This window comes from Sinocyclocheilus grahami, unplaced genomic scaffold, assembly GCF_001515645.1.
Source record: "Sinocyclocheilus grahami isolate Dianchi unplaced genomic scaffold, SAMN03320097.WGS_v1.1 scaffold216.1, whole genome shotgun sequence".
Classification (NCBI taxonomy): Eukaryota; Metazoa; Chordata; class Actinopteri; order Cypriniformes; family Cyprinidae; genus Sinocyclocheilus; species Sinocyclocheilus grahami.
This window is the reverse complement of record NW_015505395.1, coordinates 1,540,540-1,568,279: the sequence shown is the minus strand read 5'-3', so window position 1 is coordinate 1,568,279 and position 27,740 is coordinate 1,540,540. Positions and strand designations below refer to the sequence as shown.

At 34.3% G+C, this 27,740-nt stretch overlaps 1 protein-coding gene across 1 annotated transcript; it reads right to left on the bottom strand.

The window, feature by feature from the left end:
- Positions 1–644: 644 nt before the first annotated feature.
- On the bottom strand, positions 645–27,740 carry LOC107596280 (homer protein homolog 3-like). Its single transcript, XM_016286975.1, has 8 exons — positions 27,394–27,740; positions 26,538–26,590; positions 19,067–19,223; positions 13,609–13,740; positions 13,304–13,411; positions 5,320–5,535; positions 2,628–2,708; positions 645–840 (listed from the first exon to the last, which is right to left on the bottom strand). Exons 2-8 carry the CDS (start codon positions 26,558–26,560, stop codon positions 655–657), a joined length of 903 nt encoding a protein of 300 aa, XP_016142461.1. The 5' UTR covers positions 26,561–26,590; positions 27,394–27,740; the 3' UTR covers positions 645–654.

Below are 27,740 nucleotides of genomic sequence, written 5' to 3'. Positions count from 1 at the left end.
TTTGACTTTGACATAACAATAATCTTTCAAAAATTTGAGTTTTATTACAGCCATAAATGCTTAAGTTGAATGTCACAGAAATGTGTGAATTTTTAAGCAAAATTATTATTATTAAAATATAATAATTTTTAATATTATTACAATTTTACTCAATTATTATTTTAATTATATAATATTTATAATGTAAAATAATTAAATGTAGATGTAAAAAATGCAACCAAAAAAAATCTCAACACAACTGTAAATCTTGTGTAAATAACTCGTGTTGAACTAAACTTAATTATTAATACTTTAAAATAAAATTCAATTATATTCTTTCGTAAATCAATCCAGAATCATTTGAGAAAGAATTGTGATGCATTTGTGAATACATTTTTCCCAGCCCTATTGTTCACGATGCATGGTTAAAAAAAAAAAATGAAAAAAAAAAACCTTGAGATTCTGTGAAGAAGTCACACAGCACTAGTGTTTCTGACAAAGAGCGTATATCAAAAATAAACATCCCCTCAACCTTTACCACACTGTAACAACGCTGTTCACGCTCCACCATCATAACCTCCTCACCGCTCAAGTTATTGCTAGACTGGAACAGAAAGAGCTTTTCAGTGCAAACTCAAGATGAAAGGAAAGACAGCAGGGAGAGCGAGCATCACACTATTTACTGATCAGCTTGACCAGACTCTGCCGCAGGTCGTTGAGGTCGAAGAGCTTGACGTCGAGGATCTGAATGACCCTCTGCACCTCGTTCTCGGCACGCTCGCGGTCCTCCAGCGCAGACGCCAGGTTCTGTTCGGTGTTCTGCACGCGCCGCTCCAGCTCGACGTTACGCATCTCCAGCTCCTGAAACACATTCAGAGAGGCACTGACATGGATTCTGTGCTCATTTACAGCATGCCACAGAGCTTTCACAGAAAAAAAGAACCCCAGGAAGTTAGAAAATGTCTTCAAATCTCACACACACACACACACACACACACACACACAATACACAATACATACACACACACACACACACACACAATACACACACAATACACACACACAATACAATACACACACACACACACACACACAATACACACACACACACGTCTGGTCAGCTATCCTTGTGGGGACTCTCCACAGGCGTAATGGTTTTTATACTGTACAGACCGTATATTCTATTGCCCTACACCAACCCTACCCCTAAACCTACCCCTCACAGGAGACTTTCTGCATTTTTACTTTCTCAAAAAAATTCATTCTGTATGATTTATAAGCTTTTGTACCCGTGGGGACCTCAATTTAGGTCCCACCGTGACACAGGTCCCCATGAGTCTGTGTGTATTCAGGTTTAAGTCCCCACCAGAATATATAAACCAGTACACACACACAAACACACACACACACACACACACACACAGACTACACAAAGCAGCACAAATACTCAAGTACTGCATGAAGAAGAATATCAAAGTAAACACATGATTCTGACATTTTTTAACCTAAACTTTTAAAGTGTTCATAAAAATGTATTTGACTTCTATAGATATGTTACAGAAAGGCGTGACATTTTAATAATAATTTAGCTTAAAATTATTAAATTATTTGAATTACTAAAATATAAATTTTATGTAAAAAAAAAAAAAAGCAAAAAAACAACATTAGTAGTTTTAGATTTTTTTTTTAAAATTGTGATTTCTTTTTAATCTAATCTTTTAAAGCGATTGTAAAAATGTATTTGACTTTTACATAACAGCTACAGTATTCATGCTTAAGTTGAATGTTACAGAAATATGTGACCATTTTTAAGCTCAATTATAATTGAAATATAATTTTTACTATTATTAAAATGTTGTTATTGTTATTATTAAAAAATAATTTAAAATGGCAATGTTATGTAAATGTAAAAAAATAAAATCAAATACAAATCTAACAAAAAAAAACACCAACATCAATAGTGGTCAATCTCTATACAATTATGATTATTATTTTTTTATTTTTTTTAAGTGTTCAAGCCATTCAAGTTGAACATTACAGAAATGCATGAACTTTTTTAAGCTAAATTATTAATCATTAATAATTGTTAATATAATTACATTATTATTTTATTTAAATTATTATTAAAATACAAATAATTATTTTATTTTAAAATATTATTAAACTATTATTTTACTTAAAATAATTTAATTTAAATGAAACATGCAAAAAATACAATAATAACATTTTTATTTAATTATTTTAAATTATTATTAAAATATTATATATTAAATTATATTTTTTTATTTTATATTAAAATGTATTTAATGTATAACTAAAATGAAAATAATTATTGAATGTAAATACAAATGCAAAAAAAAAAAAAACAGCAGCTGATCTCTATACTATTTTAAACCTCTATTTTGAATTGTTCATAAGTCATTTATGCTTCGGTTGAATGTTCCAGAAATGTGTGACAATTTTGAAGCTAAATCTAAAGCTAAATTATTATTAAATTATTTAAATAATAATAATAATAATACTGTATTATTAAAAATTGTGAATCCTGTGTAAATACATTTATGACACTTCTGTGATGCATTAAAGTGCATTATTAATACTTCAAAATAAGTCATTGTTTTTTTTACTGTTGTGATGTCCTCCAGCACCTGTAGTCTGTGAATGGCTTCTTCTCTCTCCTGCTCCAGCTCGTGGAAGTTCGACCTCTTACTCTGGAGAATACGGATCTCCTGAAATGCACAGAGATGCAATAATGTGCAGAAACATATAATACAGCGAGGTCTTGCTGAGACGGGTCCATGCGTTGTGTGTCTTGTATAGAGGAGTTTGAGGAGATGATTGCAGTAACTGGACTGGTGACTTTCAGTGAAGTGCGTCTGTAAAGCTAAATGATAATTAAAATGTAAATAAAAAATAATATTAATAATATTTCTTACATTATTTTAATTATTAATAAAATAATGGGAAAACGCGGAAAACATTAGTAAAAATCATGTTATTTTATTAAAATTAATTAAAAAAATTTACTCACAAACTCTCTCTCTCACACACACACACACACTCTCTCTCTCTCTCACCCACACACACACACTCTCTCTCTCTCTCTCACACACACACACACACACGCACTCACTCTCTCTCACACACACACACACACTCTCTCTCTCTCTCACCCACACACACACACTCTCTCTCTCTCTCTCACACACACACACACACACGCACTCACTCTCTCTCACACACACACACACACTCTCTCTCTCTCTCACCCACACACACACACTCTCTCTCTCTCTCTCACACACACACACACACACACACACTCTCTCTCACACAGTCACACACACACACACACACACACACACACACTCTCTCTCACACAGTCACACACACTCTCTCTTAAACACACACACAAACACACACACTCTCTCTCTCTCACACACAGTCACACACACTCTCTCTCTCTTAAACACACACGCACTCACTCTCTCTCTCTCTCACACACACACTCTCTCACACACACAGACACTCTCTCTCTCTCACACACATTCACACACACTCTCTCTCTCACACACACACACACACACTCGCTCAGGAGAAAGAGGAGCAGCTCCTATAGGTCTCTGGCACTCTGAGGGTCTTATGAGAGACTGGCTTATTTTTAACCGTGTAAAGTGCAAAAAAGTTTCCAATCGAGGGTCTGGCAGCTCCCCCCGGTGATATTTCAGTTCTCCTAACTAGGCCATTGAAAGTAGGATATTGCTGTCCTACAAACCACCCCACATCTCTCTCTCTCTCTCTTTCTCCAGTCTCGTGAGACATGAACCATTTTCCACCACCTGGTCGCCTGTTCTGGGCTCAGAGACGCAGCGAGACTGAGGGCCACCTCACGCAAACACGCGTCCTGTTCGCAGTCGTTCAGCGATAACCAGAGCAAACGGTGAGATGTGAGAGAAAAGGAAAGGGTGTTGATGACAATGCATTCGGATCGATGGAGAGTACTTTTGATTCTCACTTGGACTTGAACCCAGTTTACCTTCTTAAATCTCTTGAAATTATCAAGCAGGTCAATTAAATAGGCTTTTTTTTCCAATTTAAGACAAGGCAAGGCAAATTTATTTATATAGCACAACTGATACACAGTGGCAATTTAGTGAATTTTGGAAATCTCATTTGCCGTTATTAAACTGTATTTATTCCATCAGCATAATCAAGTTTTTTTTACCCCATATAAATTCATGTTTCAATTCTGTTTAAAGGAAAACCATTTACCTTAAACTAGCAACTAGCAACCAATATTACAATATTTTTTGTATGTTTACACATAATAAATGTATTAAAAACAAGTCTTATCTCATGCACATTTAATTTTTCATATTGTTTTAAAATGGTTATACAGTAATTCTCGAAAATATTTTATTATAGATATAGTTTATTATAGCTAAAATACTTAAAGTAAATTTAAATAAAAAAAATAAAGGCAGCATTTCTCATTTTCATTTAGTTTAACTTGAAGTACTAAAATAACCAAAAACAAATAAACTAAACTAAAAAACTAAAGTTACTTAAAATAACTGTTACCTGATATAAAATAAAATTTTACTCATTTCAGCTGGTTGCTAAGGCAACATTTGTCATTTTAAGTTGAAGTACTAAAATTAATAAATTAAAATGAATAAAAACTACATATATAACAAAAAATGTGACCCTGGACCACAAAATCTTAAGTGTCAATTTTTCGAAATTGAAAAATATGCATTGATGTGTGGTTTGTTATGATCGGACAATATTTGGCTGAGATACAACTATTTGAAAATCTGGAATCTGAGGGTGCAAAAAAATCTAAATATTGAGAAAATCATCTTTAAAGTTGTCCAAATGAAGTTCTTAGCTATGCATATTTACTTACGTTTTGATATATTTATGGTAGGAAATTTATTAAATATCTTCATGGAACATGATCTTTACTAAATATCCTAATGATTTTTGGCATAAAAGAAAAATTTATAATTTTGACCCATACAATGTATGCTATTGCATACATTGCTACAAATATACCCCAGCGACTTGACAAAAACAATAAAATTACTAAAACTAACTAACGTTAATATGAAAACAAAATATAAAAACACAATCTAAATTGCAATATTAACAAAAACTATAATAATATATCAATGATACTAATAATTCAAAATATTAATACAAATTCAAAAATAACAACTACAAAAATACAGTGCTGCAGATAAATCAATAAATATTAACACTTGATTTATTTTTGTACTGTTGATTCTCTTGCACTTGCCACATTGCACACAGTTTGAAAGCGGCGTATATTTTCACCTGATCTCGTAATCTCTCCGTCTCCTCCTGATACGCCGCCAGCTGTTTCTTCCACTGCTCCACGTTAGCGTTGGCCTCATGCAGCGCGGCCACGAGTTTAGCGTTACTGTCCTGTAAGGTGAAGAGCTCGGACTCCAGATTCATCTCACAGATCGAGCTGAAACACACAGAAACACTGACCACTTCAACCCATGCTGAGGTTTTTAGCCAGGAACCCTAACATGAGAATACAGTGATTCTGCACAGCAAGCGCAACCAGTTTTCCCTTTAACTTAACTGAATATTGTTTAATCAAAATGGAGTAGATCAATTATTGAAGCTTTAATGCTCTGTGCATCAAAGCAAGCATGCACTGTATAAAATAGTAAATGTATTACTTAGCAAATCCAATCAGATAATCCTAGCATGTGAAAATTCACTGCATTTATTTATGTTCACTATTCCAAGCAGAAGTAATTTTTTTTTAAATGAGGGGACACTTTAAAAACATGTTTTCATAAAGGGTTAAACAACAGCAAAACGGAAACCAAATATAAAAGAAAATAAGATATTTAATATATGAAGTGATGATATATAAATAGATATATAAAGTGATGAAGAAATAAACTTCACAAGTCAACTGAGCATGTTTATCTGAACCCAGGCCTGAAATGACAAATGCATCATCAAATTGAAATTATCACCGTGGCAACATAAATAATGTGCTTTCCCAGGCGTCAAAGGTCTGAACTAAAACATTAAAATATTATATAATATTTCAAATATATATGAAAAAATTATAAAAATGACAAATTTAATAAAATTACAAAACATTAAAATGAAAATAGAAATTACATTTAGAAATTAAAATAAAAATGCCAACGAAGAAAATAATGGAGTACAGTGCATTAAAATTGTACCGCTGTTTTCACATTTTGGTTGACAAATAGTATCAAAAAAGCAAACTACTAAAGTTTTCAGAACAGCATCTCATCTGTAATTTCCTTTGACTGCAGAAAAGTGTGCAGCGTTTAGTGCATGAAATGTTTCCAGGAATCGCAGGCGTAACTCTTGTGAAAATGGAGCGTCGCTCCATACAAACGCTCTTGACTGGTTACTTTCAGACGCTCTCCATAGCAACCCGGTTACAAAAGAGTCCTGTGCTGATCGAACACAAGAGCAAACGGGTGAGAATGAAAGGAGCGCGAGTGTGTTTATTACTCATCAGCACAGCGTCTCTCCTGACACAAGACACCAGAACGTCTCAGAGCATGGAAAAACACCTCAAATCCAGGTTCTGTTTGCAAAGAAAAGCTGAGTGCTGCTTGCTAGTGATGCACCAAAATTAATTTTGGATTTGTGTTTCTGTAAAAAAAAAAATTTACGTTATAATTTCAGGGATATTATATTCAACAAAAAAAACTAAAAATTAAAACCATTAAAATTTTTTTTAATTTAAAATAAAAAACATTAACTGAAATAAAAAAAAATAAACATTTCTCAATTTTAAATTAGTTTAACTTGATGTACTAAAATAGGTCAAATTGAAATAAAAATGAATAAAAACTACATAGACATAGGCATGGCCGATAAAACGGTATCGATATTTACCGACGGTACACCTTCTTCGATATCGATAGAAAAAATGTTCGATATAGCGCACGATATAGGCACGTGCTATGAGTGACGCAGACCGCACACACAAACACGAACACATGCTGAAATGAGTGCTGTGCCTGCCTGTGATGAGGAGATTGTGAATAAAATAAAAAAAAAGATTAGTCGAATTTAAAATAAACATTTGCATTTGAATGTTAGGAGTGTGTCAGGGAGCGTCATCAGTGGAGCACGGTGATAATGATGCAAGTGACGTTGTTGCATTTTAATGTTTTGTTAGTCTAGCCCACGAGACGCGCCGCTGCTGTGCTATGCATTCAAAATATTAGAGAAATATAGAAGCTCAACGCGGAGAAGATCTTGATTAGGTGAAAACCGAAACCAAGCCAAGCCATTCACACAGATGCATAAGACATTTTTAGACGGACAAATATGACTGCTGCACTCGCGTCTCACACAAGAGATGTAGTCACGCAAAGTTAAAACAGTTTAAACTTTCAGTCGAATTTGTGGAGGTTTATTCCTTTTCACTGCGTCTCTTATGTTTTTAAATGCAGTCTGTGTGAATGGCGCTTCGGCTCTTTGGATTAAGCAATGCATAAATACGTGTTGCTGTTTTGTTCATAATTTATGCAATTTACGAAATTTTATTTATATGAGTTAAATTAGACGTAATGCAGGTTTTTTTATAGACAGTTATTTCCTTGCGTTGACCATTTAAATGTGCTGCATTATTTTGCTCATTCGGGAGACAAGACAGATGTTTCCTTAAGACCTATTTAATCTGCATATAAACATTAGAAATTAGATATTTGTTTAATTTTTATTGTGTGTTTGACTGTTAAAACAAAAAAATATTTGTTGTTTGTCTCAATAAATTGGGTAAACTTAAAAATACAGTGGTTCAATTAAAAAAAATATATATTTTGCTCTTTGTTTTACAAAAGGTTATAAAAAATGTCAATAATTATCGATACCGAACGATATGAAACATTATATCGTTGATAAATTTTTTAGCTATATCGCCCAGCCCTACATAGACATATTTTAAAAAACGACAAACACACAACAAACGTACTAAAACTTAAATAGAACTAAAATTAAAATGAAAACAGAAAATATAAAAACAAAAACAAAAACTGATTCCATATATTAATAAAAACTACAATAGTATCTCAATAATACTAAAATAACACTGTTTAATTTAGACGAAAACTGAAACCAAAAATACAGTGCATTTAATAATCAATTAATTAATCAAATGTATCGATTAATAAACACGAAACATTTAAACTGCACATAAGGCAGTTTTATATCAACATTTTAATGAAATAATTATGCTTCTACTCCAATTCACGGTTGGAATTTAAATATTAAAACAGTGGCTGTAATAAAAACTAGTTTTCATGACAAATTTATTCAAAGAGGTTAAAAAATAATGAATATGTAATATAGTACATCTAACAAGTTTATAGATGTCAAATGACTTTCATGAGGTAACTGTAATGCTACGTGAAGATGTTTTATTGATATCTTTATTTTGGTAGAAACGGATTGATCGATTGCATGAGACTTGACATTTCAGTAAGTTGTACTGTTTCTTTCAACGCCCTCTGATGTTCATTCATGCTTATTTAATGCTCTAATTAAACGCTACTGCTTCATTTAATGAACACACACACACACACACACACAGAACACTGCTGTTATCAGATGAATCCAGACACACTCACAGCTCAGCGTCTGTCTGACTCACTTCAAGATAAATCCTTTTAACTGACAACTGTGTTACACTAAAAAGCATAATTTACTACATTTCTAGTAAAATAAATACTATAAATATATAATAATATACAGTATAAACAGTGCCATCTGTGAGTTGTGTGATGCAGTGAATTACTGTTGATACTGTTTTTGTAAATGCAAACAAAATACTTTTATTTTAAAACATTTTTTCATCATGTTGGCATATGATGAAAATAATATGTCATAGTTGTTGGATATGTCACAGGATACTAATATCACTTCATTATATTATTATTGTAGTAATATATTAACATTTTAATGTCTGATTACAGGGTACAAAACTGAAACAAGGCAACAAAGCTGTGATACTACCAGAATATAGTCAGTGATTTATACAAATTCTAAGTATATACATTGCTTGTGTATACACACACATTACATAATTCACAAATAATACATTATGTATATGAATTATCTATCATGTAATTTGAATATATATATATATATATATATATACACACATACATACACACACACACACACACAAATGCGTAGAAAATACATATTGTGGTAGGGTTGAATTATCGTAATGCTTCAGGAAGAGCAACAATAAATAACCATTATGAAGGTTAATATAATATTATATATTTGATATATATTATAAATGTTGGTACTTTTCAGGACTGTCACCTAATATTTAGTTAAAATTAGTAATTTAAATTATAAATATATAAATCACTTATGTGTGCGTATATACATATATATATATATACATATACACTTTTCAAGGCTGTAACACCATAGTCAGTTAAAATAAGTAATTTATTTATTTAATTTATTTAGTTACACAATAAATATTATATAATACATAATTTATTATATATATATAAATTAGTGCTGGGCAACAGTTAATTGCGATTAATCACATCCAAAAAAAAAGTTTTTGTTTACATAGTATATGTATGTTCTGTGTATATTTATTATGTATGTATATATACACCTGTACACTTACCTGTTTATACAGAAACCACTGGTGTTTGTGGGGATTTTTTTATTTTTTTGTTTTGTTAATGTCTGATAAATGGCCTTAAGGTTGAACTATCTATCTATCTATCTATCTATCTATATATATATATATATAAACACACATGCATGTATATATTTAAGAAAAATATATTATGTTTATATATTAAATATATTACATATACATGTAAATATTTTCAAAATATATACTGTATGTGTGTGTATTTATATATACATAATAAATATGACATATTATGTAAACAAAAACTTTTATTTTGGATGCGATTAATCGTTGCCCAGCACTAATATAAATTTACAGTAAATACAAAAATCTCTCTTTCTCTCTATATGCATATATAGAGCTGCATGGGTAAATATGATTTCTTTAAAGTTCATTACAAACCTTTTCAATGAAATTATATAAAAATACACATTTTCAAGTACAAATGGCACCATTGTTAAATGACCCAGATTTCAGCAGGTGAGTTTGAAACGCATAATAAAGTCATTCTCAGTCTCGTTATAGCAAACGGTGAGCAAATGCACCATAATGAGCAGAATCGTATCGTTACAAATAGGCCAGCGGTAAAATCATCATAACACAATTTTCAGCTGTCATTCCAAATCCTTATTTTTCACTTGGTCATTTTGCTCTATTTCAACATTGGCAGGTATGAAATATGATTGGTTTCTGGTGAAGGTGAACCCCGTCTGTGTCACGTGTGAAAATGACCTGATTTTGCTCCTGCAGTGGCAGATGATTCTACAGGGTTCACCGTGGGACTCGTGATGTGTGTGTTTAGTAAACCCCCTTTACTACATCAACAGCGGCTGCTTATATTCCCACAAAACTCTGAATCGTGCTGCGGCGCTCATGCTGTGTGCGCGCGTGTGTGAATGTCAAACTCACCTGAGAGAACTGACAGCGTCCGGATTGAAAGCATTGAGAGAAAATTATAAAAGATAGTCATTCCCATTATTTATCATGCGTGGGGTGGCATTTTTACACGCTGTTCACACACTTCTACAAATCTACCTGCCATCTTTTGGTATAAGAAACATTTAGTGCCATTCAATTAAAGACCAATAATATTGAATTTAATATAATATGTTATAAGGGGGAACTATAACACTTCAAAATATATTTGTCAATTTAACTCAAATAAATATATAATTGGTTTAATACTGATAAACAGTACTTAAATTGAATGAAATAAACTTTAAACCTATTTTATTTCAGCTAGTTGCCAAAGCAACTTTACTCATTTTCATTTAGTTTAATTTAATGTACTAAATTAACTTAATAGAAATACAAATGAATTAAAGTCATTAAAAAGTCATGTAAAATTTAAAAAACTAATTTCTAAAACTTTAAAATTAAATGAAAATATAAAAATACAGAAAATACAAAAATAAAAACTAATTCAAAATATTAATAAATCTATAACAAAATCTCAATAATATTAAAATAACACTAAGCAGCTGTTAAATCAATACTTAAGTCCTCTACTACATACTTCAATGAAATAATGAATTATATGCTTTAAAAATATTTATTTATATTAAATATTTATTTTAATCTTCAATTATATAATGCATTATATATTTTAAATACATTTATTTAAATTTAATAATACATATTTATATATTTTACATATATAAACAAACATATTATATAAATACATGTATATTAAAATAGTATATATTTTAAAGATTCAATCATATATTTTTTTATTTCATAGCTAGTATTACAATTTCTCCTCAGCGAAACCTCAAGCATGAAATTAAATTGATCAACATTATCAAAACTTCAGACAGCAGGAAAAACACAGGGCATTCAAAAAATAAAACCTTTAATACCTCAAAATGATTTTATTGCTGAAATGACCTCACTTCATTTCCACCGACCTAGAGAACTCTACTGCATGTGCAAAATAAGTGTCACTCCGGTTTGATTGTGACTGAATAAATTCTCACAGTCAGTATTTGAGATTGACAACAGTATTTGCAACTCTCTCTCTGTTCTCACAACAGGAGCGAGACTGAATAAGTCTCTGACAGAGTCCAAATCAAGCCGAAAATCTCTTTTAGGTAGTAATAAACCAAACTCATGCTCAGAATTTAGTTGTGAATCTTGATCATATCTAGATTTCAGGTGTCACTCTGGTTTATAACCGAAATGTGTGTGAATGCAACCATGTTTAACACTAAAATAGGGCTGACGAATGCATTCTGCTGCTGAAGCTTGATCCAGTCCTTTCAGATTGTGTAATGAGAACAGACGCGGACAAAAGCGAAACTGAAGCGCATTGTGCAGAATTCAGTGTGAACAGCAGAAAAAAAAAACAGGCTCTCGTCAGGAGAGTCTCTAATGGCCCTTCAACAGCCTCTGACCTGAAAAGACAAGCAGTTCGACATCATACGAGAAGACAGACGCTGACAGAGCGCAAACAGGATGGCTCTGGATAATTTTATCACTGTCCTAGTTCTCCTCTCACTTCCCAGTGAGACGAATGACCCAGCTCATCCTGCTCTAGGATTACAGTAACCCTTCACTTACCACACACACACAAGATCCGTTAGATGAAGAGCAGAAACTACAGGAAAATAAGTCAAAACTAGGCGGTTCAGGGCCGTTGCCAGGGTGTTGTCATGGAGTTGCTAAAGTGTTGTGAGTGCCAGGGCGCTGCTATGCAGCTGCTAATGTGTTGTGAGTGGCTGTTAGGATGTTGCTATATGGTTGCTAAGGTGTGGCTGCAATGTGTTGCCATGCTGCTAGAATGTTGGGTGGTTGCTAGGGCGTTGTTATGCAGCTTTAATGTATTGCCAGGATTCTAGAATGTTGTTTGGCTACCAGCGTGGTTGCTTTGCAGTTGCTAAATTGCTATGTGGTTGCTAAGGAGCTGCTTCAGTGCTTCAAAGTTGCTAGGCTGTTAGAATGTTGGGTGGTTGCCAGGGCGTTGCTAAGCAGATACTAAAGTGTTGTTTGTGCCAGGACTGCTGGGGTGTTGTTATGCAGCTTCAGTGCTTTGCAAGGCTGCTAGAATGTTACGTGTTTGCCAGGGCATAGCTATGTAGCTGGTAAAGTGTTGTGAATGCCAGGGTTGCAAGTTCCAGGGTGCTGCTATGCAGCTGCTATAGTGTTGTGAGTGCCAGGGTTGCCAGGGTGTTGCTATGCAGCTTTAATGCAATGCCAGGCTTCAAGAATGTTTGGTGGTTGACAAGGCGTTGCTATGCAGTTGTTATAGTGTTGGGAGTGGTTGCTGGGATATTGCTAAGGAGTTGCTTCAATGCTTTACCAGGCTGCTAGAATGTTGGGTGGTTGCTATGCAGCTGCTAAAATGTTGTGAGTGGTTGTAAGGATGTGGTTCCTACAGAGTTGCCTCAATGTGTTTCTAGGCTACTAGAATGTTGGGTGGTTGCCAGGGTGTTGCTATGCAGCTGGTAAAGGTGTTGCTATGCAGCTTTAATGTAATGCCAGGCTTCTAGAATGTTGGCTGGTTGCCAGGGCGTTGCTATGCACCTACTAAAGTGTTGTGAGTGGTTGCTAGGATGTTGCTAAGGAGTGGCTTCAATGCATTTTCTGGCTGCTAGAATGTTGCCAGTAGTGACGTCACACCTGAGGAGCGGCGATACTGAGAGCTGCGTTGCTCAGCTCCATCTTGTCCTGTGATTTCTCTCTGGCCAGACGTGCAGCTTCCCTCACCTCTTTAAAACGTTCGGCAAACTGCAACAAAAACACATAATGCTGTATTATATAAGGGGTGATGCAAGTATTTCCAATCATGTCTATGCAAAACTATATTATGTTGGTTTTTATCCACCATCTTAATCTCATTTGAAGCATTTGTGTTCATGCATTTGCACAAAGACAACACATTGTGTGTCGTTTCTCTATAAACGGGCCATTAAAGATGTTCACACCTGGTGCAGCTGCTGCTCTGTGGCGAATCCTAGGCCGTAGACGGTGTTCGCTCTACTGTCCGCCCACTGACCGAACTTCTGAGACGTCTTAGTGAACGTCATGTTGTGGCTGATCGTGCTGTTGATGATCGCCTACCAAAAGAGAGGACGTACATCACAGAACATTCTGAATAAGCACCCATTTAAAAGAATACAGAAGGGATAGTTCACCCAAAAATGAAAATAGTTGACGGTAGCCATTGACTTCCATAGTATGCAAAAAAATACTAGGCTATAGAAATGGTCTGGTTACCAGCATTCTTTAAAATACCTTCTTTTGTGTTTAACAGAAGAAAGAATCTTGTACAGGTTTTGAACAACTTGAGGGTGAGTAAAATATGACAATATCCCTTTTAAAAATGTCAAAAAACGCCTTAAAATCTGGTAACTTTTAGACAATACGTGCAAGAATACCAGAAAGGTTTGTGATGCAACTATCTGTAAATCACTGTTTACATAGAGCAAAACATAAACAGTATTCCCACCTCAACAGGATGATTTAGAAACATTACGGCTCAAATAACATCTATTTTTAACGACAACGTCTAACCTCTAATAGACCAGCATTGAAAGTGCAATACTGTAAACACAATTTATGCTTGTTTATGCAAAACGTTGATATTATTTTGTGCTGTTTAGGACAGTATTTGAAGACTAAGTGTGTATAAACAAGTTACATAAATATGAATAAATAAAAAACTGTAGCACAAGCTGGTGTAAAGTGTTTCCAGCAGCTTTAAATAGAAGATCAGTAACACATGCTGAAGCCTAAACCGCAATCGTTCAGGTTAACAGTCTGACTGGAGCCACACTTATGACCCCTGAGAGAGTGTAAAACATGAAATCTAATAACAGAGAGACCGTGGCGATAAACACTTCATATGACATATTGAATCAATGTATCATAAACATCTAAAATGTCCCATGTTTTTTATTAAAACCAGAACAAATCAATAAAGCTGCACAAAAATGATCACAACAACTCAAGCCATCATGATGAAGCAGTAATACAACTAGAGAGACCAAGAGACACTTATAAATGATGTTTAGAATAATTAATTGGATGGTTCTGCTAATAGACCAGCATTGAAAGTGCAATACTGTAAACACAATTTATGCTTGTTTATGCAAAACGTTGATATTATTTTGTGCTGTTTAGGACAGTATTTGAAGACTAAGTGTGTATAAACAAGTTACATAAATATGAATAAATAAAAAACTGTAGCACAAGCTGGTGTAAAGTGTTTCCAGCAGCTTTAAATAGAAGATCAGTAACACATGCTGAAGCCTAAACCGCAATCGTTCAGGTTAACAGTCTGACTGGAGCCACACTTATGACCCCTGAGAGAGTGTAAAACATGAAATCTAATAACTGAGAGACCGTGGCGATAAACACTTCATATGACATATTGAATCAATGTATCATAAACATCTAAAATGTCCCATGTTTTTATTAAAACCAGAACAAATCAATAAAGCTGCACAAAAATGATCACAACAACTCAAGCCATCATGATGAAGCAGTAATACAACTAGAGAGAACAAGAGACACTTATAAATGATGTTTAGAAAAATTGGATTTGGTTTTTTTTTCTGTCAAATGTAATGTATTTCTGTGATGCACAGCTGTATTTTCAGCATCATTCCTCCAGTCTTCAGTGTCACATGATCTTCAGAAATCAGTATAATATGCTGATCTGCTGCTCGAGAAACATTTCTGATTATTATCAGTGTTGAAAACTATTTTTGTGGAAACTGTGATACATTTTATTTTTCAGGATTTAAAGATGAATAGACAGTTCAAAAGAACAGCATTTACATTAAATATATATTTTGTAACATTATAATTGTCTTTAATGTCACTTTTGATCAATTTAATGCAGCCTGGCTGAATAACAATATTAATTTCTTTACTGACCACAAACTTACAAACTTTAATATATTGTATGTAGACATTATTTTTCAGGATTCTCTAATGATTTTGATTAATTTAATGCATCCTAGCTGAATAATAATGTTAATTTCTAAAAAAATATATATGAACAAATCAATAAAGCTGCACAAAAATGATCACAACAACTCAAGCCATCATGATGAAGCAGTAATACAACTAGAGAGAACAAGAGACACTTATAAATGATGTTTAGAAAAATTGGATTTGGTTTTTTTTTCTGTCAAATGTAATGTATTTCTGTGATGCACAGCTGTATTTTCAGCATCATTCCTCCAGTCTTCAGTGTCACATGATCTTCAGAAATCAGTATAATATGCTGATTTGCTGCTCGAGAAACATTTCTGATTATTATCAGTGTTGAAAACTATTTTTGTGGAAACTGTGATACATTTTATTTTTCAGGATTTAAAGATGAATAGACAGTTCAAAAGAACAGCATTTACATGAAATATATATTTTGTAACATTATAATTGTCTTTAATGTCACTTTTGATCAATTTAATGCAGCCTTGCTGAATAAAAATATTAATTTCTTTACTGACCACAAACTTTAATATATTGTATGTAGACATTATTTTTCAGGATTCTCTAATGATTTTGATTAATTTAATGCATCCTAGCTGAATAATAATGTTAATTTCTAAAAAAAAATATATATATTATACATACATACATACATACATAGTGTATATATAATTACACACATACACAGACAGTTAAGATACTGTATTCATTTAGAACATTATATTCTTGACCAGTTTGAGTGAATCCAGTGGAGGGAGGAGATGAAAAGGCACAGATGCATATGTGAGAGAGGCGTTTCCCGCACCACCCCTCTGTGGGGTGTCCTGAAGATGCCAGTGCATTGTTGGCCTCTCAGGAGATCAAAGTATTCTAGTTTCTTTTATCCTTACAATACTAAATTAATAATACAGTTAAGATAAAATATACAGCAGCAATGATGATTCTATTATTTTAAAAAGATTTATAAATGTCTTTACTGTCACTCTTGATTGATTAAATTATTTTAAAAATAAAAAAAATAAAGATTTTTTTCATTGTTAATTATATATATATATATATATATATATATATATTTTTTTTTTTTATCATATTGCAGTTTTACAAAAGAGGACATTCACCATGATAACGGTGTTGCAGCTCCTCTGCTTTGTGTCGTAGCATGGCTTATTGAGTCTCTCATAGCTTTATGGTTCCCTAATGACTCCTGTTCCTCCTGACAGCAGGAGTCATGTGACTGCAGATTACCACGGTGACCGCCGGAATCATGATAGTGAGGTCATCCTGAATCTAAATGTGGGTCAGTTTAGAGGTGTTAGATGAAGCCGAGACACTCCGCTAATCCAACAACAACTGAGATCTACAGGCTTCGGTGAGGACAGTCTGCTCCATTCAGGAGTTTAATACGAACGCTGATATCATTATACGAGATGCAGTTCAGAGAGGTAAAGTTCAATACCAATGCATGAGATGTAGTTACAGTAACAATACACATATTAGAATGATTTCTGAAGATCATGTGACGCTGAAGACTGGAGGAATGATGCTGAAAAAAACAGATATTTACATAGAAAACTGATATTTTGTATTGTAATAATATTTCACAATATTACAGTTTTTACTGGATTTTTAATCAAATAAATTTAGAAGAGACTTTTCAAAAGCATTTTTATTTCTTTAATTATTCCAAACTTTTGACCACTGGTGTGCATCGTTTTCAGATTTATCTCTAGAAGATATATCCACCTCGGAATAAAAACAAAGGTAATTGCGAATTTTTATCTCACAATTCGAACTTTACAACTTGCAATTCTGACATTTTTCTCAGAATCACAAGATATAAACTCAGATGCCAGATATAAACTTATTTCTGACGCCACGGAATAAAAATAAAAAAGGTAATTGCATTTTGGGATTTTTTATCTCTCACAATTTGGTCTTTTCTTATATAAACTCGAAATTCTGAGAAGAAAAGACCAAACTGTGAGATATATACTCAGAATTGCGAGATATATATCATTTAGATCTCACAATTCTATTTTTATGGAACTGTGAAATTAAAAAGTTGCAATTACCTTTTTTATTTTTATCCTGTGTCAGAAACAAGCTTCCATGTTAATCTGAACAGCTCGTAAAAGCAAGAAACAAACGGTCATCGGTCACTTCACATGTCAATCAGACGCTCTCTTCCTGTCTCAGTGGGCGGTGCTTGACCAGAACAATCTGCAAACTGTTTCTAAGAGACTATGGTAACGACTCGAGGTCGCCTGTGTGCTGCTGTCTTTCCTCCTGAGCGCTCAACTCTTCGCTCAGCGTCTCCGCTCGAGCGGTTGGACAGCTCTGATTCGCTCCATCAACGAGTATCGATTATCCCGACAGGATGCAAGTCATGCAGCTCCGGAGTTTTCCTGCACTCAACTCTTCTCGTTCACTCTGATATCAGGTGTTGAGCTATTAACCTTCACTTCAGCGTAAATCCCCTCGCGGCGAGTACTTCGTTCTGGCTCTAATCACATGGACCCAATAATCACCATCTGAAAGCTTGTAGCTGACGGAGATGTTTATTACGTTACGCCGCTGCAGTCGGATGGATTTCCTGGCATGTTGCACTGATGATAACCACGAGAGGCTTTCTGCAGAACCTGCGGCACACTGCTAGTATGCAGTATGTGCAACATGAGTACAGTATGCACATGCATCAAATAGCATGATGACACACATTTGACAAAATATGCAATAAACAACCAGAGTACATTAAGTGCAATACACTTTCTCACTATGCAATGCACTCGATTTGAACTTCCATTCCCAGTGTGAATAAAAATGAAGCTACATCAACTACAACCTCCCTTTTGACTCAATAATTAGTGTTAAAATTAACATTCAATAATATTATTGATTTAACTGCACTGACACTATTTTCATACATGATGAATTTTGCAATGGATTATTGAACCGGTTTGTTTAATAATTTATGAACTTTGCAACATTGACGCCGTTACGAACCTGAATTGAATCAACTTTGAACTAAATTAAGTCTCGTGTTATGGAATTATTCAACTCCTTTTATTATTTAAAATGCAATATTGTACAATTTAATTGATATTAAAAAATCAGTTATACTTCCAGTTTATCTGTCACAGTGGAAAAGGAAGATCAGATATCTCACACGTTATTCTGAACATTTTGTCAGTCGTCATAGATCATCTAGGTATTTAATGAATAGAGGAAATCTGCATACTGCAGAAACAGCATGATAATACGCTATTCTGAATTGTTAAATGTACAGTTGTTGCAGATATCCCAGATCTTTTAACGTTTCTTCTATACAGCATTTCTTAGAGGGTTATACATATGAATTGAGGTTGATGCACCAGAACTATGAAACACACCAACCTGCGCACCAGACCAAACGTGCTGTAAAGCAGAGGAGAAGCCGCTCACCTTGGTCCCGCCCACGCTGATGATGCGGTAGGCGTGTCTGTTGGCGTCGTAGAAGAAGGAGACGGTGACCGCATGCTTGCTGGCCGGGATCCAGTTGCGTTTGGTGGCGGGATCGATCTGGAACACATGAGCTCGAGTGCTGAAGATGGGCTGTTCCCTGCGACACACACAAACACACACGACATGAGTGTGTGTTCAGAAAACAACACGGCTGAACATGCAAACTAAGAAATCTGGGATTCAAAACATACACCTGGAAATACACAAAGATTCAGAAATGTTGATGCATGTGGAATAAATAGAAATATCGCAGTAAATGGATCTGCAAGGAAACAAACTGGGCTGCAACCACAACTACTCTGACAATCTGTTGATTATTTCAACAATTAACTGAATAATTATATAGTTTGTCAATAAATATTTTTAAAAGCCTGTACTTATGAAATTCAAAACAGTGCTGTAATTGAAAAAATGATGATAACGAGAGAGGAATGAGCTGTAAACGATCAGAGAAATGAACTGATGCTGTACCTAACACCTCATGACTGACTGAATCTGAAGTCAATATGGCAGCTGAAGCGCTTCGGTCAAACTGTGTGTTATGGACGTCTAACAGCTCAAAGACTTTCTGATCCGCGACAGCTTCATTTTTAACATCTGTACTTTTGGTCATTGTGACAGTAGCACAAAAAAAATCATTTAAAAAAATATATCATTTAATAACCCAGAACTCTCAAACACAGAAAATTAAAAATGAAACAAATAATTCTGAACCTAGCTTGATCTAACGTTCAGATTTCGGTTCTGGAAATGTATGCAAAATGCATGCATATTTAATTAGATAATGCCTCATTTGTATTAAGAAATAACATAACATTAAGAAAACAGTCTTTAATTTGGTTGTTCATGAAGCTACAACTCTTATTTTTTCTTTCTTTGTTTTTTAAACAATTTTCAGAATGACCATATTCAATATATTTTTCATGCATTATTAGCTGAAGAACACATTCATTGCTCATAAATATTGAGACGTATTTTTTGGTTTAAACTTTAATTAATTTGCAATATTTGTTGGCCAAAACTATATTTTGGAGACCCACAATACAAAAAAAACCCATCCCTAATATATATATATATATATAAATAAAATACAATATCTCTTCTACCAGGGCATCCTGGTCAAGATGGACAGCATTACAAAAAATTAAGAAATTAAAAAATTTTATATATATCAAAGAATAAAGAAAAACACACAAATTAACCAATATGTAATATATAGCAGATGGATACATTCACAGATCATTGTGTGAAATAATACCCAATTGTAAGTCGCTTTGGATAAAAGCATCTGCAAAATGACTAAATGTAAATGTAAATGTAATAATACGATAATATCAGGAAGAGGATCTGGAAGGATTGGATTTCAGAAATATAAAATGTAATAATCTTAATGCAATGCATCACGAGCAGGAAGAGTGGAAAGATGATCCTCTTCCTATGTTGCTCTTTCCAGAGATGACCACGGATATGACCATCACTGCCCGTATCGTGTCTGTCGGTCACATTATAAGACGTTGCATCCGTGGCTCATAAATCTAATGTTTGCTGGCGTTTTTGCCCACTGAGTCGTCATCTGAATGAATAGTGACATGAACAATGTCTAAAAGCACCGTTTGAGATTTGTGTGACCACAGTAAAAGTTGAAATATTACTCTTGGACCTCATTTGAGGAAAGCTTTCATTATTCTCCCTTCAGCATATCACACGAGTGAATGGTGTTTTTTCTGATAGTAGATGATATACATGCTGAGAGCAGGCGTGAGGAATGAAGTCAGCATGAACCGCTCCATTCAGCTCTAAACTCAGATTGAGATTTAAACCATGAGCTCCTACAGACTTCTCCTACAGAGCTCTGCACGTCACGGGTCTTTGAATGAAGGAAAATAAAACAGTGCAATATATCTGGCTATTTTGAGATGAGCATTATTCTGCACACTTACCGTGTCAATACCAGCAGCTACCAATAGATCACACTTTCTCTTTTCAGATACTTTTTTTAGGGATTTTTGCGCAATAATGGTGTAAAATAAATGCAATATTTCTTTGTTCAACACATTTGCCATTAAACTGTATTTAATCACATATATTGGCCACCCTGCTCTCTAGATATAGAAATCACCATCAGTCACTGGAAAAACTATATTCAACCATTTCAATTCACCAACATAATGTTTTTTTAATGAAATATATAAACTATTCAAAAGATTGGGGTCAGTAAGATTATTTAACGTTCTTGAAAGAAGTATCTTCTGCTCACCAAGGCTGCATTTACTTGATTAAAATACAATATAAGCAGTAAAAATTGTGAAATATTATTACAATTTAAAATAACTGTTTTCTATGTGAATATCTGTTCAAATGTAATGTATTTCTGTGATGTGCAGCTGTATTTTCAGCATCATTCCTCCAGTCTTCAGTGTCACATGATCTTCAGAAATCAGTATAATATACTGATTTGCTGCTCAAGAAACATTTCTGATTATTATCAATGTTGAAAACAGTTGTGCTGCCCAATATTTTTGTGGAAACTGTGATATATTTTATGTTTCAGGATTCACAGATGAATAGAAAATTCAAAAGAACAGCATTTATTTGAAATAGAAATATTTTGTAACATTATTAATGACTTTACTGTCATTTTTGATCAATTTAATGCATCCTTGATTAATAAAAATATTAAATCCTTTCAAAGATCTTACTGACCCCAAACTTTTGAACAGTAATGTTTTAAAAAGTGATGATTTTAAGATACTTCACAGTTCAACAACTAAAATCAACTTGTCCAATAATAAACACAAGTACTGACAAGCTTCTCGATAAATAATGCAAATTTTATGTTTTCAAATTATAGTGAAGTAGGTTCAGTAAATGTTTATTTTTTTATCATCAAATTGTATTATATTTAAATATTGTCTGGTTTGCCAATCAGTTACAAACCTAAATCTTAATTAAAATCGTATTATCTTGTTGTCTAATGAACCTGCCACTGCATATTATGAATATTGCTGCTCTAACAAATTGCATTTGTTCCCGTTTTGTAAGTCATTTTGAATAAAAGCATCTGATAAATTCATAAATGTAAATGTGAATCCACTCGGCAACAATGGTTGAACAAAAAAAAAGTACTGTCTGAAAATGACTGCAGAGGCTGATGAATTTTAGCAAGATCACTCAAGTATCTGTCTAATCCTTCTGCATGCCTGCAGATCTCTCAACCCATAAAACACACACACACACACACACTCTCTCACTCTCACACTCTCACACATCACACACACTAAAATGGTAAATGGTTTAGCACCTCAGTATTTGAACGAGCTCTTGTTACATTATAGTCCTCCACGTCCGTTGCATTCTCAAAACTCTAGCAATTTGATAATACCTAGAATATCAAAATCAACTGCGGGCGGCAGATCCTTTTCCTATTTAGCGCCTAAACTCTGTTTAACCTACCTAACATTTTTCGGGAGGCAGACACACTCTTGCAGTTTAAATCTAGATTAAAGACCCATCTCTTTAACCTGGCTTACACATAACACATTTCTAATATTCAAATCCGTCAAAGGATTTTTAGGCTGCATTAATTAGGTCAACCGGAACCGGGAACACTTCTCATAACACCCGATGTACTTGCTACATTGTTAGAAGAATGGCATCTACGCTAATATTAGTCTGTTTCTCTCTTATTCCGAGGTCAGGTATCCAGATCAGATGGTCACTGCAGTCACCCGGATCCAGTACGTATCCAGACCCGATGGTGGATCAGCACCTAGAGAGGACTTCTACAGTGTCAACAATTCTGTGTTTTTCTGTCAATATGGGGTGCTGTGTGTACATTAATGAGGAAAAAAAATTAACTTAAATGATTTTAGCAAATGGCTGCAATATAACAAAGAGTGAAAAATTTAAGGGGGTCTGAATACTTTCCGTACCCACTGTAAATAAAGGTGACTTGACTTGACACACACCACACACATACTCCGATCAGCAGCTCGAGGTGTTCAGATCACTTTCTCCTCCTGGTCTTACAGACACCACTTCTCTTTTTATAGCCTCGCCTGAATTCCCAGAATTCCATGGGGTAAGTCTCCTGGCTTCACACACCACAGATCCCGACATCGGGCTTCTGTGATCAGCACAGCTCCTTCATCTGTCAATTTCTCACCCCGAGCTGATTGTGAGGCACCCAGTAACGAGCCGAGGGCCTGTAAACTATCCAGTGTGAGAGATCGACCGCCGTTAATGACTTTCAGCAGGAAACCAACTGCACCGAGCACCAGATCAACCCCAGCTAAACACCAGAGCGACCACACACGTCTCAGACATTCATTTGCAATCCATCAATGCAGTTTGCAACGTGTCGACGAACGTGTTGCAGACAGAGTTTCTGACACATTCCTGCTCATATTATCTATCATACAACTATATTTTCCTGTAGAATAATGTGTGCTAATGAATCCTGAGCATTACTGTTATACATTATGCTACTGTTCAAACGTTTGGGGTCAGTAACATTTTATAATAAATGTAATACTTTTATTCATCAAGGATGCATTAAATTGCTCAAAAGTGACAGTAAAGTCATTTATAAAGTTGCAAAAGATTTCCATTTCAAATAAATGCTGTTCTTTTGAGCTTTCTAATTATCAAAGAATCCTGAAAAATAAAACGTATCACAGTTTCCACAAAAATATTGTGCAGCACAATTGTTTTCAACATTGATAATAATCAGAAATGTTTCTTGAGCAGCAGATCAGCATATTATACTGATTTCTGAAGATCATGTGACACTGAAGACTGGAGTAATGATGCTGAAAATACAGCTGCGCATCACAGAAATACATTACAGTTTAACATATATTCTCACAGAAAACAGCTATTTTAAATTGAAATAATATTTCACAATATTACGTTTTTTACTGTATTTTTGAACAAATAACTGCAGCCTTCGTGAGCAGAAGATACTTCTTTCAAAAACAAACAAATAACCAATATAACCAACCCTAAACTGTATAAACACATTTCACCATCACATCAATTCCTGATGGATAGAATCATTAAATATTCTGATTCACCTGGAAACACATCACATAACGGCAATCAAATGGGTTCTACATGTAATTTCATGTTAACCTCGCAGCAATGCAGCTGACTAGAAAAATAAATGTGTGTTAACCAGAAGTAAAGTCTCTAAACACAACTCCAACGGCCAAGAGACCATTAGCTGTTCACGGTTATATTCTACACTGGAGTGTGTGTGTGTGTTTAGAGATCACTGAACCCTCAAGCTGTCCATTTGCATTTCAGCTCTAATTGCCTTTTTCCAGATTCGTTTATGTAATGAGGCAATTACTAGGAATTGTTACCGAGAAATTAACCTCATGCTGCATCTTTATTCTATACGTAGGATATACAGAAAGACACTAAATCAACATATAATCTTTCCTGTGCCCACCAAACATGGAGATATGATTTCATGTATTGAAAATTAAAGGAATAGTTCAGCCAAAAATGTTAATTACCTGAAAATGTCCTCACTTTCAGGCCAACCAAGATGTAGATGAGTTTGTTTCTTAATGGAATCAGATTTGGAGAAATTACACTGTCTCAGCAATGGATGCTCTGCAGTGAATGGGTGCCGTCAGAATGAGAGTCCAAACAGCTGATAAAAACATCACAATAATCCACAGCACTCCAGTCCATCAGCTAACATCTGTTTGTATGAAACAAATCCATCAAGACATCTTTAAACCTTAGCTTCTGGCTAAAATACGAGTCCATAATTCAGTTGAAAAGGTCCATCTTCAGTTGTCTCTCACATCAAAATCCAGCCACATATTTGTTTAGAGCTGTTTTGGACTGTTGTAAACGCTGCTTGATCTGTGCAGATTTCTCTCCTGATTCAGACCAGACCACTTTTTCACTGGAGGAAGTGTTATTATGGACTCGTATTTTAGCTGGAAGCAACAGTTTAAACTTAAAATAAAAAATGTCTAAATGATGGATTTGTTTCAGCTTTTTGCTTCACACGACACTAACTGATGGACTGGAGTGCTGTGGATTACTTGTGGATTATTGTGATGTTTTTATCAGCTGTTTGGACTCTCACTCTGACGGCACCCATTCACTGCAGAGCATCCATTGCTGAGCAAGTGATGCAATGCTGCATTTCTCCAAATCTGATGAAGAAACAAACTCATCCTAATCTTGGATGGCCTGAGGGCGAGTGCATTTTCATCAAATGTTCATTTTTGGGTGAACTGTTCCTTTAAAACAAAGTGGGATCGTTTGAAGGACAATCCAGCTAGAAAGAAGAAATTAGGCCAAGTGTGTTCTGACCCGACAGCATCACACCTTACCGCCGCTGAACTAATTAACTGCAGAATCACTACTCTACTGATTTAACCCGTTACAGGCCTCCTGAAGGTCAAAACAGCTTTATGATCATCCATAAAGCATCCAGCAAACTGAGATGGAGACTTGAGACACTGCAGAACATACATTGTACAGTCGTCAGGGCAACTAAAATAACACAATACTGGCTGTTTCATAAACAACATCCCATGACCTTTTTCATGTTCGGTGTCATTTCTCCAAGAGATTAATACAGTACGAGAAAAAATCTCCCTTTATCTATGCAGTCATAATTCCTGCATAATATATGTCCCACTAAGAGTAGGATATAAATGGGTCATTCCATGAAAAACAGGTGCTTTGTCTATTTTACAAAGTGATTTTTGCATTTAATTGCATTTCTCTATGTGCTGCTTTACAACAATCTGCATTATATAACGCTCTATAAAAATAAAGAAGACCTGGCTTGAAGTGCATCAGTGTTATTTTAGTATCACTGACATGCTATTTTAGTTTTTATTATATTTTGAATTTGTATTTATTTTTGGCTTTTATTTTATTCGTTTTTGTTTATTCCTATACAGTTTTTATTTCAGTTTTAGTTTGAGTTATTTTAGTAAATCAAGTCAAACTAAATGAAAATGAGAAATGTTGCTGAAATTAAATCAGTTTAAAGTTTTTTTTATATTTTATTTAATGTGTATTTGTATTTTAAGTACAGAAAGGTTTATTTTTTTGTTTTAGTTTTAATATACACACTCTTAATGACGAATAATGAGACATACACAAAATGACACATATATTATAAAAGTCTACAATATTAAAATTCATTTACACTATATTTACTTTGCAACAATGCAAAATAATAATAATAATAATAATAATACAATGAATTAAAAATAAGGGCTTCTGGGAGATTCCGTAAAAATGATTCTTAGCAGTTATTTTCAAAATGGTTCAATTAATCGGATCTAGCCTAGATATTGGTTTATTCCTTTAAAAAAAACAACACTTTGAGGGTCTCAGGATCTGATAAAGACATTATATCATGACTTACCTCTCTCTGTGCAATGGAAACATTCTTCTTACTGGGCAGATGAGGGTCTTTTTCTGCCATTAGAAATGAGAGAAAGAAAACAATGAAACATAAACCCACCCGAACAGATATAGTTCATACATACATTGAAAATATTGAGAAAATTAATAACATATTTGGGTCAAGGTCGTGGATGAAGTTAGTGGACTCATTCCAGTCCATTTAAAGCATGCAAACAATCTTAATAATAAATGATGCATTATAATATCTTAACAAAAAATAATTAATAGTTTTATTTGTCTTCTTGATCATGAAATAATCTGATTAAACAAAACCTAAACCTCTATAACTAAATAAAAATAATGCAAACAAGTATCACATTTAAATATGAATTGCTTTTATTTAATCAAATGCATTTATGCATTTATTCGTATTTAATTAAATAAAGATAAAGACAAATGATTAAGAAATGTAGTATCATATCCAAGATGTAAATGTTAAATGCAAAGTGTGTGCTTCTGGTCACCATGCAGATTTCTCGCAGGTCACTTTTTTATACGAGCTGAAAAAACTGCATGTATAATGCTAATATTTCACACAATTAAAGAATGCTGTTTAGATGCATCATAGCATGTCATACTGTGTCAAATCCACAAATATACAATGCCTATCTCCACTGTTTCCTAACGTAAGACTGTCCTAAATAAATACATCTTTGCTTTGAGACATATAAACAGTTAATAACATGTGAAGTCTTTAATCTAACATAGCTGCAGTAACTAAAAGTGCTCTGGTAAGTTCTTCTGGCTTCAGATTCGCTCAGTTAAAGTCTCTTAAGTTCCTATAAATGAGTCTATGACAGAGCAGAGACTCTTACCCCATGTCGTTGTAAACACACAGGGGGTCAAACTCTTGGTCCTGTTCTGGAGCAACTGTTCGCAGCCTGTAGGGTGTAATCCGCGTCTGGAGTCTTTCTATGCGGCATATATGTGCATGGCAGCACGCGAATGCAACAGCAGCAGCCGCAGAAACTGGACGTGATGACCGAGCGCGCGGTCAGTTCCTCTTTTCCCGGCGTGTCTGTCTTTGGTTGTAGTTCAGCAAGCACGCGGATTCGCGGGAAAGGCCGCCGGCTGTCACGCTCCGCGTTCGAATGCTTCCCGCAGCGACTTTGATGACGAGCCGCGACTGTTACTTTGTAACCAGTTTGGCTTTGATGTCCCG